Source organism: Pristiophorus japonicus, chromosome 5, assembly GCF_044704955.1.
Source record: "Pristiophorus japonicus isolate sPriJap1 chromosome 5, sPriJap1.hap1, whole genome shotgun sequence".
In the NCBI taxonomy this organism is placed as follows: Eukaryota; Metazoa; Chordata; class Chondrichthyes; family Pristiophoridae; genus Pristiophorus; species Pristiophorus japonicus.
This window is the reverse complement of record NC_091981.1, coordinates 46,525,196-46,541,023: the sequence shown is the minus strand read 5'-3', so window position 1 is coordinate 46,541,023 and position 15,828 is coordinate 46,525,196. Positions and strand designations below refer to the sequence as shown.

Genomic DNA, 15,828 nt, shown 5'->3' with positions numbered 1-15,828 from the left:
TCATGTATGTAACCACAATGTAACACCACTGTATTACTGTATACACTCAACCTAGATGCACACCTTGACCACAGGGGGCGAACTTGTGGGAGACACTCCTTGCCTGATCACATAGGTATAAAAAGGGAGGTCCCACGCAGGGTTAGCGTCTTTGGAGTCCTGTGAATAAAGAGTTAAGATCACAGAGTGACCTTGTCCCCAGAATGTGCCTCGTGTGGTTTCATACGTAGATAAGGACTTTACAGAAAGAGAATTTGAGGGCTAGCCAAAGCCATCTATCAGAATATCAACAGAGGATTGATTTAGTTCTGACGATTCTAATCTGGCTGAAAAGTGTGCCTTTTAGCGAAGAATGATGAGGAAGGAACATTTAACAACAATGTGCATTTCTATAGCGCTTTTAACATAGTAAAGCATCCCAAGGTGCTTCACAGAAGCATAACCAAAATCCACGACAAGGCCCGAGGTATGGAAAACGTGGACCATTTTCCATACCTCGGGAGCCTACTGTCAATAAGGGCAGATGTCAATGACAAAGTCCAACACCGCCTTCAGTGTGCCACTGCAGCCTTCGGTCGCCTGAGGAAGATAGTGTTTGATGACCAGGACCTCAAACCCGGCACCAGGCTTATGGTCTACAGAGCAGTTGTGATACCTGCCCTCCCATATGCTTCAGAGGCATGGACTAAGTACAGCAGGCATCTAAAAGCACTGGAGAAGTACCGCCAACACTGCCTCCACAAGATCCTGCAAATCAGTTGGCTGGATAGGCGGACCAATGTCAGTGTTTTTGCTCAGGCCAACATCCCCAGCATCGAAGCATTCACCACGCTCAATCAGCTCCATTGGGTAGGCCACGTCATCTGCATGCCCGATACGAGACTCCCAAAACAAGTACTCGGAGCTCCGACACGGCAAGCCAGCCCCAGGTGGGCAGAGGAAACGTTTCAAGGACCCCCTCAAAGCCTCCTTGAAAAAGTGCACCATCCCCACCGACACCTGGGAATCCCTGGCCCAAGAGCACTCAAAGTGGAGGAAAAGCATCCGAGAAGGCGCCGAACACCGAGTCTCTTCGCCGGGAGCAAGCTAAAGCCAAGCGTGAACAGCGAAAGGAGTGCACGACAACCCAAGCACCACACCCAGCCGTTCCTTCAACCACCATCTGCCCCACCTGTGACAGAGACTTTAGATCCCGCATTGGACTCATCAGTCACCTGTCAACTCATTTTTAGTCTGGAAGCAAGTCATCAATTCTGAGAGATTGCCTAAGAAGAGAAGAATCAGACAAAAATTGACACGCACCCAAAGGAAGGGACATTAGGATAGATATTGAAAAGCTTGGTGAAAGAGGTAGATTTTAAAGAGTGTCTTAAATGAGGAGAGAGAGATGTACCGGCAGATTTTAGGGAAAGGAATTCCAGAACTTAGGGTCTATGGTGGGACGAAGGAAGTCGGTGAAATGCAAGAGGCCAGAATTGGAGGAACGCACAGATCTCGGAGGGTTGTAGGGTTGGAGGAGGTTACATAGGTAGGGAAGGGCGAGGCCATGCAGGGATTTGAACACAAAGTCACGAATTTTAAATTTGAGGCTATTTAACTATTTTGCTAACTAATTCTAGATCCGCTTCTTCCTTTTTATTTACTTTCTCAATTAATTTCTACTCTCTGCTTGCAGAGTTACGGCTGAAGTGAAGCATAATCCCACAAATACAATTGTATGCAAGGCACAGGGAGAATGGAATGGAACACTTGAATTCACGTACAGTAGTGGGGAAACAAAAGTGATTGATACGACCAAACTGCCAGTAATCAGAAAGAAAATACGACCCGTCAAAAAGCAAGGATTGTTCGAATCTAGGTGTGTGGAACCTGAGCTTTTATAAATTCAGTGATATTGCAATGTCACATTTGGTCTTTCAGGCATCAAAAACTTATATCCCACAAGTGTTGCATATTTGAACTACAAATTTTTAGTTCTCATATTTAAATATCTTTGCTTGAACAGTTATACTTCTTATCAAACCCAATGATTATGCCTAAATTATTTAATCCACATGCAACTGAAAACATTTTTTTTCCATCTTTTTCAAGGTCAGGGATGTTAGCACTGGGAAGTAGACCACTTTCAATTTCAGCCAGTGTCGGCTCCAAGCACTCCTAGGTCTGTTCCAGCACAGCCAGATTCAGAGCAAAGCTCGCTCGATTCTGCTATAGGTTGAACGTCCAACATCCAGAGTTCTGAAATTTGGAATGTTCCAGAGTCCGTGGCGGAGTCATCTGGAATCCGAAAAGTGTTCCGAAATCCTGACATACCGCCGCCCGACCTCCCCCCACCCCCCGCCCCCGTCCCGTCTCGGCCACCCGACCTCCCTCGGCCGCGGCCGCCCGATCTACCTCGGCCTTAGCCGCCCCGACCTCCCTCGGCCTCGGCCACCCAACCCCCTCTCCCGCCTCTGCCATCCAACCTCCCGCTGCCTCGGCAGCCCGACCTTCTCCCGCCTCGGCCGCCTGACCTTCCTCGGCCTCAGCCACACGACCTCCTCCCACTTCGGTCTCAGCCATGGCCGCCCGACCTCCTCTTGCATCGGCCGCCCAACTTCCTACTACCTTGGTCTCAGCCGCCCGACCTCCACCCGCCTCGGCCGCCCGACCTCACCTCGCCTCGGCCGCCCGACCTCACCCCGCCTCGGCCGCCCGACCTCCACCCCGCCTCGGCCGCCCGACCTCACCCCGCCTCGGCCGTCCGACCTCACCCCGCCTCGGCCGTCCGACCTCACCCCGCCTCGGCCGCCCGACCTCACCCCGCCTCGGCCGTCCGACCTCCACCCCGCCTCGGCCGCCCGACCTCACCCCGCCTCGGCCGTCCGACCTCACCCCGCCTCGGCCGCCCGACCTCACCCCGCCTCGGCCGTCCGACCTCACCCCGCCTCGGCCGTCCGACCTCACCCCGCCTCGGCCGCCCGACCTCACCCCGCCTCGGCCGTCCGACCTCACCGTGCCTCGGCCGCCCGACCTCACCCCGCCTCGGCCGCCCGACCTCACCCCGCCTCGGCCGCCCGCCCTCACCCCGCCTCGGCCGTCGCTGCCCGACCTCACCCCGCCTCGGCCGCCCGACCTCACCCCGCCTCGGCCGCCCGACCTCCACCCGCCTCGGCCGCCCGCCCTCACCCCGCCTCGGCCGTCGCTGCCCGACCTCCACCCGCCTCGGCCGCCCGACCTCACCCCGCCTCGGCCGTCGCTGCCCGACCTCACCCCGCCTCGGCCGTCGCTGCCCGACCTCACCCCGCCTTCCGACATGCCCCCACCTCGGTCTCAGCCGCCCGAACTCCCTCGGCCACCTGACCTCCCTCGGCCGCCCGACCTCCACCCACCTCGTCGTCCCAACCGCCACCCCACCACCCCCCAATCTTATCTCGGCCCAGGCGTTTCCGGATATACCCGAAATCCGGAACAGCTGAAGTCCGGAGACATGTATGTGTACTTAACTTGTGTGGCACTTATTCCCCATACTAGGCCAAATTAATTTGTGCCAGCTTTGTGCTGTGGGCCCATGCCTACTGGGAGCTGGATTGATGCTGCCCTAACTCATTTCACCTTGGAGGACCCTAACAGCCAACAGGTAGATTCCACTCCACCAGTCTGGTTGTATTTGAACCCAGAGGTTCAAATTACACAGGTATGATCTCAGCCACAAGAGCTAGGGTTGCATTTGCTCAAGTGTCTCAATGTCTAACCCACTATACCGCCCAGTTCCCCATTTGGGTTTCCATTTACTTTCAGTGTTGTGCTTGAAGTGGGAAACTGAAATGGTAGTTGGCAATGCAGTTGGTATATTATATCATAGATATAAACAGGAACCCAATCTTCATATTTACACAGATATGATCTCAGCCACAAGAGCTAGGGTTGTATTTGCTCAAGTGTCTCAATCATAGTAGACAATAGCCCCGATCCCATGATGTACTTTACTGATTTATCATGGAGCTTGATTATAAATATGTTAGAGCACAAAGATGCTGTCCTTTCATAATGGAGTGAAATATTCTACTAAATGGTAAACACTACATTTGTAACTTGTGATACTGTTTCTGTTCTCTGTCACATGTATGATAATTGAGATTTTTTTAAAGGCCTGAATTCCTGATCACTATATACCTTTCTAGACATCTATGGGAACTGGTTACCAACGCACTAAAAACTGGCAATATTGATGCAGCAACTGAGTACAAGCACCTTCTGGAGGAGCGGCAGAGATCTGAGGAGAGGCAACGAGCAGCAACAAACACTCTTTGGAAAACAAAGTATTTTTTAAAAGAGGTAATTAAAATCCCTGCAGTTTGACAGCCAATCCAGAAAAAAAGATATAGTGCCCTAGCATATGCTGCATAAATTGACTATAGATTGCATAATTTTCAATATTTGGTTGGTTGTTACAATGGCAAGCTGTGTTAGTTTCTTGGGTTTCCTGTTTGCTTCTGCCATTCTGCTGAGTTCTCTGAGGTAGGTTTTAAGGGGGGTCTTAAAGGAGGAGAGAGCGGTAGAGAGGTTTAGGGAGGGAATTCCAGTGCTTAATGCCCAGCGGCCAGTGGTGAGGCGAAGGAAGTGTTGGATTCACAAGAGGCCAGAGATAAAGGGAAAGCAGGGTTCTCAGAGGGTCGTAGGACTGTAAGAGATTACAGAGATAGGGAGGAGCAAGGCCATCAAGGGATTTTAACACCTCTCTGAGCCATATTGCTGGGAGAGGGTGAGAAAGCTACTTTTGAAGAATGAATTTAAGGAAACCTTAACACTGATAAAATGCATTATCCAGTAGGTTACATTTCGACAGAAGAAAACTCAAGCTAGTTAAATCACTTGCATGTTTGCTCTGTTTATGACCCTGTTAACAGGAAGATACAATACTTCCTAAGGGTTAAAGCTAAACGATTGTCACAGCATCACCAATAGTTTCAGGTGTTTAATTCCATTCATTCCACTTTTACCATTCCTGTATCGTTGATCCTCAAAGGCTATTTGATGTCATGAAGAGAATGTATTGCTTTATACGTCACTCAATCTTCTCCCTCTAATGTTGTTACATTAACAAACTTGAGAAGGACCACAATAGCAATTTACAACAAAATAAAAATTAGAATGATGTAATTGATTTAATTCTGCTTCATAGGATTTGGAAAACAAATCGCTTACCATATGTTCTCGAATAACTTTGAAAATGTATACAGGGCATTAGGGATCAAATATTTATGAGATGGAATGTCTGACAGTGTTGCCTGCTGGGATGTAGTGTGCTATTTAAGTAAAATTTTAAAGGCCACCAAAGCTGAAGTTAGGTTTTGCTTGATTCAACATCAAGTAAACCCCACCCCCATCTCTCAAGGTGCTCTGAAGATGAGCATAAGATCCAGGTACTGGGTGTGTTGATGGCACTGGAAATTTCTTTAAGTTAAATTGTATAAGAAAGGCAAGTATAAATGGTTTATCAGGAAAGGCTTACATATGATTTTTGAGTTTTCCTTGGATTATTCCTTTAGCTACTTACAACTCAAGATTGATTAAGAAAGTCTTTTTTCTCACACTTATCATCTCAAATCTGTAGAAACAGAATATTTTCTGCCAATTTAACATATTCATAATAAACATATCCTCGTAATTTGCACTGGTGTATCTTAGCAGCATTCCTGCATCTACCATTTGACCAGCTCTCTCTTTGTAAAACAGACTGGAGCTTGTGATTTAGCTAAAGTGCACAGTATCTTTTTATATAATCTGCTTGCAAGGTCACTAATTCCTTCACTGTGGGCTTCTCCCTTGATGCTGCAATTTCTCGTTTCGGGCTGCGGTTCTTTTTATAATGTGCATAATACAATGTGTATAATACATATTAAATCGCACCGTAGGCCAACATTAAAGCAACATTGAATATGGATTGGGGAAAGTACAGTTTATTATTTTTCATAGGAAATGCTACAATGCCTTTTTACATTAAGCATTTAATTTTTCCCCTGCTTGTGGCATAACAGAATCATATGCCCATCGGCAAAATAAGAAGTAAAATCCCACTCATGATCCGATTAATAATTCATGACATTATTGCTTAAGGTCTAGCCTTCCATGCATTAATAAATACTACAGAATATCTTCAATTTTTGCTGTTGCTGGACTAGTGCTGTGTCTTTTACACCCACTTGTACTACTGAACTAACTAACTGTTTGATTCTATAATAGGGAGATGGTTGGGTGTACTATAGTCCCCTCTGGAAGACACACTGCTGACAGGCTGACAGATTGAGCTTAACCTTTACCACCTACCTCAGATTTCCTCCGATTTGCCATTTGTCATCTGCAAATAAGTATGAGGTGATGTTTAAAAGACAAAAAAATGACCAGGCTGTATAAAACAATTAACTTGCATAGAATAAGAAAACTATATTGTGTATTGATTTAAAAATAGTTGCAGGTTCAGCAAAAGAAATTTACTCAGGAGCTGTCCTGTATTTATGTGACACCTGCGTGTGAGGGATTGAAATGTTAATGATGGAGACATTTTATTTTAATGTTTTAAGATTTTATATTTTTCACTTGCAAAGACTTTTTTTGCACTTATATAAAGAAATGTGCCATTGGTGTAGTCACTTTAGGCTGTATGTTTGAACCTAATGATGTAAAACTCACAACCATTTGTACCTGGTGTTCATAAGGATGTGACATGCAGTTGAACTTCATAGTTCCAATTAACTAACCAGAAAGGACCATTTAGTCCCCATGTAGAATAAGAATTCACTAAAACTTCTGCAAAGTGAAAATTCTTTATTAAAGGTGGTCCTGATTTTTATCCTCCCAATATCCCGAACATTGTCTCCTCTCACATTCAGAATAATAGCGATACAATAAGGAGAATTAAGCTGTCTAAGAATATTTTAAGTGCCCTTATCTCAAAAGCAAAACAATAGTTAACTGTGATATTAAATTTATTTGATCTAACTTGTACATATTTTTTCTTGATTTATAATTTCAAGCTCATAAGGACTGCTGATGGCTGTCTGACTTTGGAGCTAAACTCAAAAATATTCCACCCATATGATACAGGGTTCTCCTTTTGCCTTTGCACCCACTTGTAATTTTGCATCCACATATATATTTATATACTCTTCCAATTCTGCAGACATATGCATCAACGAGTAAGTCACCTACTTGTCATTGATAGTACTGGCATCTCATTGGTGTCAGTAACGCAGCCCCTACACACAATGAATAGAAAATGTATAGGTATGTGTCGCAGTGCTAACATAAACTTCTGATACGGATTGGCATTTTTGCTCTACAGCACACAATTTCAAAACTAAATATTCCCTGGGAAAACCATTTGATCACATGAAAAGAGTGAACGATCTCATTCAGATCAAGCATTGAGGCAGGTTTGCCTTTGGGCGTCACTCTTAAAACATATGCTTTTTGAATGGGTGTCATTTTTGGATTCCATAGTGGTGCCAGGAAAAATCTAGTAGTGCCTTTGAGTATTCTAATAGTATTGTAATACAATATGACATTTAATTTGGGGGAGAAAAACACCACAAATAGAAATGTACTTTCACAGAGGCAGAAGGCAAAAGTGAAAGTCGGGGTGATACTGAAATTCACAAAAATAATTGGAGCAGAATAATTGCTAAAATATAAGTAGGTGGTCATTTCAATACACCTCAACATCATACAGTGTAGATTATATATAATTATGTAGAATATACAGCACAGAAACAGGCCATTCGGCCCAACCAGTCCATGCTCCACATAATGCGCCTCCTATCCTTCCTCATTTAAATCTATCAGCATAACTCCATATTCCCTTCTCCCTCATATGCTTATCTAGCTTCCCCTTAGATGCATCTATACTATTCGCCTCAATCCAGTGGTAGCGAGTTCCACATTCTCACCACTCTCTGGGTAATTCCCCATTGGATTTCTTGATGACTATCTTTTATTGATGGCCTCTAGTTTTGCTGCTCCCCACAAATGGAAACACTCTCTCTGAGCTGGAGGGATTCAATCTCCGGAATCCCTGGCCACCTGCAGTAAAACCTGCAAAGCAGGTTAAAGTAGAGGTTCAATCCTCGTTATACTATGTAAATTGCCAGTCCGCCTCCTGGCAGTGGGTTGACAGCCCACATCCCTGCCCCTCCTGAGTTAAAGGTGAAAGTGGGCGGGTGGGGTAGGGGTTCACATTTTTTCAACCTTCACTCTCCCCGCACCCCCCCCCTCTAACCCACCCATTCTTACCTCTGAACATTCTGGCCTCTGTGTCTACTCTATCAAAATCTTTCATAATATTAAAGACTACTGTCAGATCACCCCTCAGCCTTCTCTTTCCAAGAGAAAAGAGACCCAGCTTGTTCATCCTTTCCTGATGGGTTTATCCGCGCAGTTATGGTATCATTCTTGTAAATCTTTTTTGCACCCTCTCCAGTGCCGCTATATCCTTTTTGTAATATGGTGACCAGAATTGTATGCAGTACTCCATGTGTGGTCTAACCAAGGTTCGATACAAATTAAGCATAACTTCTCTATTTTTCAATTCAATTCTCTACTTTTCAATTCTACTAGATGTGAATAAAAATGGAAGACCAAGAAGATATTCTGAACCTGATTTCTCAAAGCTAAAATATTTGGAGATTCCAAATGTATTTATGTAATTTTCTCTTATAAAAAAGATGTGACTTTTCATAATAGTTAATTTGAAGTAGTCATTTTATATGGAGCATCTAGGATTTTTAGGTAAAGGTTGATTTCCTATGTGATATGAATTTTAAAAGGGGCCACAGCAATGAAGCAATCGATCTGAGCCAGACTAACACTAGGGGAAATAAAAACAGAAAATGCTGGAAATTTATGGAGAGAGAAACAGTTAATGTTTGAGGTCGCTTGAAACATTAACTCTGTTTCTCTCTTCACAGATGCTGCATGACCCGCTGAGTATTTCCAGCATTTTCTGCTTTTGTTTCAGATTTTCAGCATCCACAGTATTTTGCTTTTGTATTAACACTAGGGGAAGTACTGTTGGCCTGAGTGTCCATTGGCTGGGGAAGGGAAAATCTGCCATGGTTTCCATTTCTGATCTCCGTCAAGTGATGGAAAGTATTCACATGTTAGCAGAGAACAGAATCGAGTTTGACTGCGATTATCCCCTCCTACGATTGAAGAGCTTGCTGACAGTCATGAAGAAGAGGTACTGGAGGGCTGCTGCTTTTCATAGCACTGACTTCAGGGGAGGTGGGGATTTCATGCAATCTGATAAAATGACTAATTATTGACTTCTTGTGCCTCCATAGCTGTCGCATATAATTTAACTACAGAAAAACATGTTCTTAAATAAACGTTCTATGCAATGCTACACAGCACGCGCAGTCCAATGTGATGTAGTTTCTCAAAATAGGAAGGTGAAGCAATGGCATCTGCTTGGTGGTGATATGTAATTGCTAGATTTGACAGCACCAAGGTATATGATTCAGAAAATTGTATTTTGCGTAAACTGTCGTGTATTTGCAATAACTCACTGTAACAGAGGAAAGCAAAAAAGTATTTCACAAGTGGTAGGGGATCACTACAATTTTCCTTTGCATTCTTGGCTTTAAAGCACAAAAAAATGGCAGTGTTTTTGCTCCCAGTTGCAATTTAGTGACTCTTGCTGAAAATGCACATGTTGATAAAAGGGCAGTAATCCTGTCCTCAAGGGCATGGGAGCCTCAGTTGATGGGAGTTTGGGTTGGAGAATTGCAGCTGCAGTGTTGTAGTGCCATCTCTGACCTTCAGTTCCATCTAGCGAAGCTCCGTGCTGACTTTGCCCTGTAGAGTATGGACAGGCTTGGACTCAGCTGTAATGACCTCCAAAGTAGAATAGTTAGCCAACAAGCACAGTGCACTTGAGTGGCGTACTAGAGGGCCAGGGCCAGGGCCAGGGCTGCCCTTGTAACCCTTGCGGAGTAAGGGGAGAAGGCATACAGGTGGATAGTGGGATTGGGAGTGGGAGAAAAGACAAAAGAGACAACTACATATTTGGTTTATCTGCATAATAGTACAGAGGTGCTTGACTTAAATGATTTCTGAGTCTGTGGATTCATTGACATTCTGAGAATTACTTTATCCTCCAACTGTGCAGAAATATTTCATTGGGGTTTGAATCATACATTGGAGACTAAATTGACTCTCAATTTTATTAGTAAAGATTAAAGGCCTTAAATAAGAAATATTTTGTGCTATATAAAGTCAATAATTAGTCATCCGTGTTCACTCAACCTGTCATATTAAATATGTATTTGCAGTATTATGTCCATTGATTTCGATGATAAAAGTTAACGAGAGAGATTTAGCACAATGGAATGCTTGACTGGACAAATTAGAATCCCAATATTAATTTCTACAGATTTTGGTATTGCTTTGACATAGAATTGTCAGGTAAGACGCGTTTCACATTAGCATTCCTTCCTGTACTGATTAATTTCCAATTTCAGCCAAGTTGTCTCGAGACACTTTTCCCCATAGGGAGGATGGGAAGGTTGAAGGGAATGTCAAATCAAGCACTGCTGAGTATCTGCCACAGACTAATTGCAGAACACTATTGGTCATAGTCTAAAGACTGGCCACCTGTCTGCTCTTCCAGCTGGAAACTGATTTATATTGAGGGGGTTGGGAGGGGGAAGAGAAGTAATTTGAAGAATTGGCATATTTTAACAAAAGGAGTTCAAATTGAATTAATAATACATATACATTGAGATTGTGAGAATACCAAAACTCCATTAGTTCACAGCTTTGGGGCTAAGGACTGAGTTTTCTCTTGGACTATATGTGCCCTTGGTTCTTTAAATGTTTCCCATATATTGGATTCTGCAGCTTGTGTGTGCTTTTCCTCTCTCCAGTGTACTTTCATCAATGGCTGCATTTTTTTTTACCACTAGCAGTTGATCTTACCTGAGGGTTTAGAGTTACATAAATGAATACAACTTGGTTGCTGCCTGCCTTTTCTCATTGATAATTCCACTTGTTGTTCTCTTAATCAAATGCAAAATCGTGGCAGGTTTATAGACTCCCTTGCCACTGCTGGCACATGCAGTGTTAATTTTGTCACAGGAGAAACAGCTTCAGATTCACTTGTGTGAGTTATGCGCCAGGACCCAGTGAGTAATTTTACCTAGTGCCATTCTAAATTCTTACAAAGGAGGAATGGAGGAATGATAAAATAAGAAAACCTATGAAAAATAGCTTTCACAACTCGGATGCTTCTATACAGGGTTGTTTAAATATGAAGCAGGAAATTATTCTGCAGGAAGTAATACATTTAAGAGAATTAATCTCTCTTTTCTCTCTTCACCTCCCCCACCCCACCCCCCACCCCACCCCAATATTCATGACCCCTTACTAACACTACTGTTTGTAACTTGCACTGTTTGTCAGTGCAACATGCAGTCTTTCTTGAAGCCTTGTTTATTTTACCTGTTTGCTTGTGAATGGCCTGTTGAGGCAATGCTGGAGTGCCTGTTCCCAGAGAAGAAGCAATCGATTACTTCTATCCACCTGCCAGGTTCGTATTAGATGATTGTTTACAGTGGTACTCAACCATGATCTTTTCTCTCCGGGCCCAAACTGGGTGGCTGTGGGAGTATGCAGTCTAAATAATGAGCTGCACTACCTGTACAGTTTGAACAGATATTTTAAACTTTCAAAAAATCATGATGTTGTGTCCAAAAACCCCTCTCCACCATACACATCTGTAGTAATGTAATCTGGTGTCTTCCAGACAGTAAGTGAATCTATGATGAATATTGTTTGTAGTAAATGAGACCAGGGTAAATATTAAACCATGCCAAGTTATATAAATTGCATGTTATTGGCATTATGTAACAACACTTCATTTGTTTTTAGCTTTGTTTTTAAACAGTCAAGTAATGATTACTTGGTCAATAGTTATGCAAATGAGGGATGCTTTGGAGTGAAACCAAACGTGCAATAATGAAACAGAAAATAGATCGGTTTAAGACCTACCTTTCACATTAGACGTTTGCTCTAGAATGGAACTTATGACTTCTGGATCTACTTAATTGATGATGAATTTTCAAAATTTGGTTTCAGGAATGGTGTTGAGTGAAATTCAGACAGCCAAATCACAGATTGTGTAATCCGCTCTTCGCATCTGAGTGACCATGCCTTTTAATTTCAAACTATCACCAATACTGTTAGACATGTTTCAAAATTCACATAAGTACTCGGCCAATTAACTGTCGTCAACCTTCAACAGACACTTAACAGTCTGGCAGATAGAGAGGATGCTGTCTGTCTTCCTCTGATCTGTGCTATGAAACCCTTTCAGCTACCCCACCGAATCATTATAAACAAAAGTTAATCCACTATAATGGCAGTTAATCGCATATGTGGGTATTTAATAATTAATGTTAAATGTATTTGTTTGAGAAATATTCAGAATCAAATTATTGGCAGAAATCTATCAGCAGCTAGCCCTTAAATAAGCTTGACTTTATCATTTTTTTCATTACTTTTGTATATGCAAATTCAAAAGACAGAATCTTGTACATTTTCTTAAAATGCTACCAGTTGCATCACCCATTTAGTTAAAGTTACTTCGGTGCGCACACTTAGCCACAGAGCCATGGCTGCAGGCACCTTGTTAAGCCCATTTGTGCTTGAGAGATTAGAGCTTTGAACCTAGATGATGATCTTCCTCTCTAGTGCCCATATTTGGTCAGGTTCTCGATCTCAATGGGTATTAACTGAGGGCAAAAGAGTGGCAAGTTTAGCATCAAAGATAATTTTTTTTTATAAGTGCCAATGATTGAGCATTCAGCAAATGTGTTGTGACTGAGAGATTGTATTGTCAAGGCACTGCAGGGGGCACCAGCATTGCTGCTGATCCCATACCTTTGAGTGTTTATTTCTGTTACTGGATATGGAGCAGTAAAACATCAAGGAGTATACTCTGCTCAACGTGAGGTTAAATAAAAATTACATTACTAAAACTGGGGCGGTTTATAATGACAGCTTAGTAAAAAAAAAAAATTTTCTTTAACTTTACAAATAATATAAAATATACTTGTTCCATACCTGTCTTGAACACATCCACCAACCAACTAAGCAACAAACTTACAGCATGCTATATTTAGTCTCAGCTTTCCTACATGCGTGAAGGTTACTTGTCGTATTAGTAGTAAGTGACACATGCAGGAACTGTTTCATTTTCCCCCTGCAAAATGGCCTTCAATTAATCCAGTGCATATTCAGTTAGGCAGAATACACAGATACTAATCCAAAACCAATATAGTGGGAACAAACAGGAGTATCGCTGGTTTTATAATCTATAACTCAGCAGTTTTGTCTCTTAAGTTTGCATTAAATGTTGATTTTCCCAGTGAATACAAAACTAACATTCTACTGTTCATGTTTTAAAGGGGCAGTATTTTAATAGATGTATGCTTGTATGTGAATACAAAACTTGCTCCCCGAGGCTCCAACTGTCTGGAAAGCAATAGCTTAAATTAATGACAAGTGATTGTAGGCTGTCTGTTGGTGTTTGAAAGCTGTGCATTATACAAGAAGCTATATGTGAGGTTTGGATGAATGCATTATTAAACAGAGCTTCTGAAGACTTGAACTGTTCAGAAATTCAGCAGCACCACCTGGCACCTCTCTACATGAAGCTCTGCTATTTCATGAAGAATGGAAACACAAGGAGGCCCTACTTGGCTCTGTCAATTGAAAAAGCTTTAATTAACTTGTGTAGAAGTCACTACAGAAATGGAATCCACTACAGAAATTGCATTTTCAATATACAGTGTCCTTGACTAAATATTAAATTGCGTAACACTGCATAATTTTTTATTGTTTCTGATTAATGTCTGTACTCATTCTACCAGTGTTACTTTTTAAAATCAACCTTGACAAGCTTTCATTATGATGTGCCGTGAAGTGTGAAATGTTCGGGTTTTATACCTAATCACTTGATATTTTCTATGACTAAGCTGATGTTTAGTTTCTATTTTCTAGAATTTTTTTTAGCACAGTGCACTGTTTTATGCCTCCAGAATTTAGCATTTGTAGGTCCATGACTAATTTCACAAAGGTTAGCCCACTACTTTTCATTATGCCGATGGAATAGCTTTAACTAAACTTCATTCTTTCGAATGTAGGTGTGTAATAAGATTAACTTGTACAGCTTTGCAATTCCCGAATTAGCATCAACCAAACTGTGTTACGTGTGCTTTGAACCTATGCAACACTCTTTTTGTAATTCACAATGATGTGAAGATGATTTATAATTCTGTTTTGATTAAGTAATAAATATGCCTTGGCAGTCACATTTTGTCTTGTATTGTGCTTCCATTGTAGTTCATCAATGATTCGGTTTAATTAGCTTCCTAGTATCTTTCCTCTTTCTCATGGACCAATCTTTACTCTATTTTCTCTCCAACTCTTAGTGCAGATATCGTTCTCCTCCCACTCCCCCCTACAGAACACTGAAAGCAAGTGGGTTAGTCATAGAGCACAAACTTACAATTTTCAGGCCAGCCGACTGATTGTACTTTAATCCAAGGAACTGCTTAGTGTTGAATTCATTATTAAAATGAACTATTACATAAGTCCAAGCTGTAAATTGCCAAACAGCAAAATTCTCCAGATGTCCAAATGTGATTTGATATTTTGAACCCACCCCGATTTTATTAATATTATTTCACCTTTTAAAACATTTTTGTTGTGTACAAGGTTTATCATCATAGGCAGTCCCTCGGAATCGAGGAGGACTTGCTTCCACTCCCAAAGTGAGTTCTTTGATGGCTGAACAGTTTGATACGAGAGCCACAGACCCTGTTACAGGTGGGACAGACATTCGTCGAGGGAAGGGGTTGGTGGGGCTGGTTTGCCGTGCACTCCTTTCACTGCCTGCGCTTGGCCTCTTCATGCTGTTTGCATTGAGAGTTCGAAGAGCTCAATGCCCTCCCGGATGCACTTTCTCCACCTCGGGCAGTCTGCGGCCAGGATCTCCCAGGTGTCAGTGGTGATGTCGCACTTTACCAGGGAGGCTTTGAGGGTGTCCTTATAACGTTTCCGCTGTCCTCCTTTGGCTCGTTTACCATGAAGGAGCTCCGCATAAAGCATTTGCTTAGGGAGTTTCGTATCTGGCATGCATACTATGTGGCCTGCCCAGCGAAGCTGATCGAGTGTGGTCAGTGCTTCAATACTGGGGATGTTAGCCTGGTCGAGGACACTGATGTTGGTGCGCCTGTCCTCCCAGGGGATTTGCAGGATCTTGCGGAGACATCGTTGGTGATATATTTCCAGCGACTTGAGGTGCCTTCTATACATCGTCCATGCCTCAGATCCATACAGGAGAGCGGGTATTACCACAGCCCTGTAGACCATGAGTTTGGTGGTAGATTTGAGTGCCTGGTCTCAAATCTACAAGGTTCACCCATCATGGTCTATATAAAATCTGATGGCACTCAAATACATAGAGACTATCTAGAGAGTTGTGTGGTACTAAGCATATCATCATCATAGGCAGTCCCTCGAGTCGAGGATGATTTGCTTCCACGCCAAAAAGTTCACAGGTGTTTCAATGAAGGTCCTAATATTCCAGGTCCCAAACTAAATCTTGAAGGGTGGAAGATGCCTGTGCATGGATTTTTTTAACGTGGGTTGGCCGTTGCATACTGGCTTGACAGAGCTAGGTCTTGATCCAGTGGCAAGGCTTAACCAAGACGACTGGAGACCAGCTCTGCTGCACGGACCTAGCGCGCACACATATCGCAGCTGGCCTGTGCTGTCCCTGAGCCC

General features: G+C 42.9%; 1 protein-coding gene across 2 annotated transcripts in view; it reads left to right on the top strand.

Annotated features, from left to right (window-relative positions):
* Positions 1-14,351, top strand: part of osbpl10b (oxysterol binding protein-like 10b) — a 347,280-nt gene extending 332,929 nt beyond the window's left edge. For both annotated transcript variants that reach the window (XM_070880587.1, XM_070880585.1), the window contains 3 exons: positions 1,676-1,858; positions 4,164-4,317; positions 6,226-14,351. In XM_070880587.1, the coding sequence (XP_070736688.1) occupies positions 1,676-1,858; positions 4,164-4,317; positions 6,226-6,273 (385 nt within the window). In that variant the 3' untranslated portion in view covers positions 6,274-14,351. The remainder of the gene's footprint in view (positions 1-1,675; positions 1,859-4,163; positions 4,318-6,225) is intronic.
* The last annotated feature ends 1,477 nt before the right edge of the window (positions 14,352-15,828 follow it).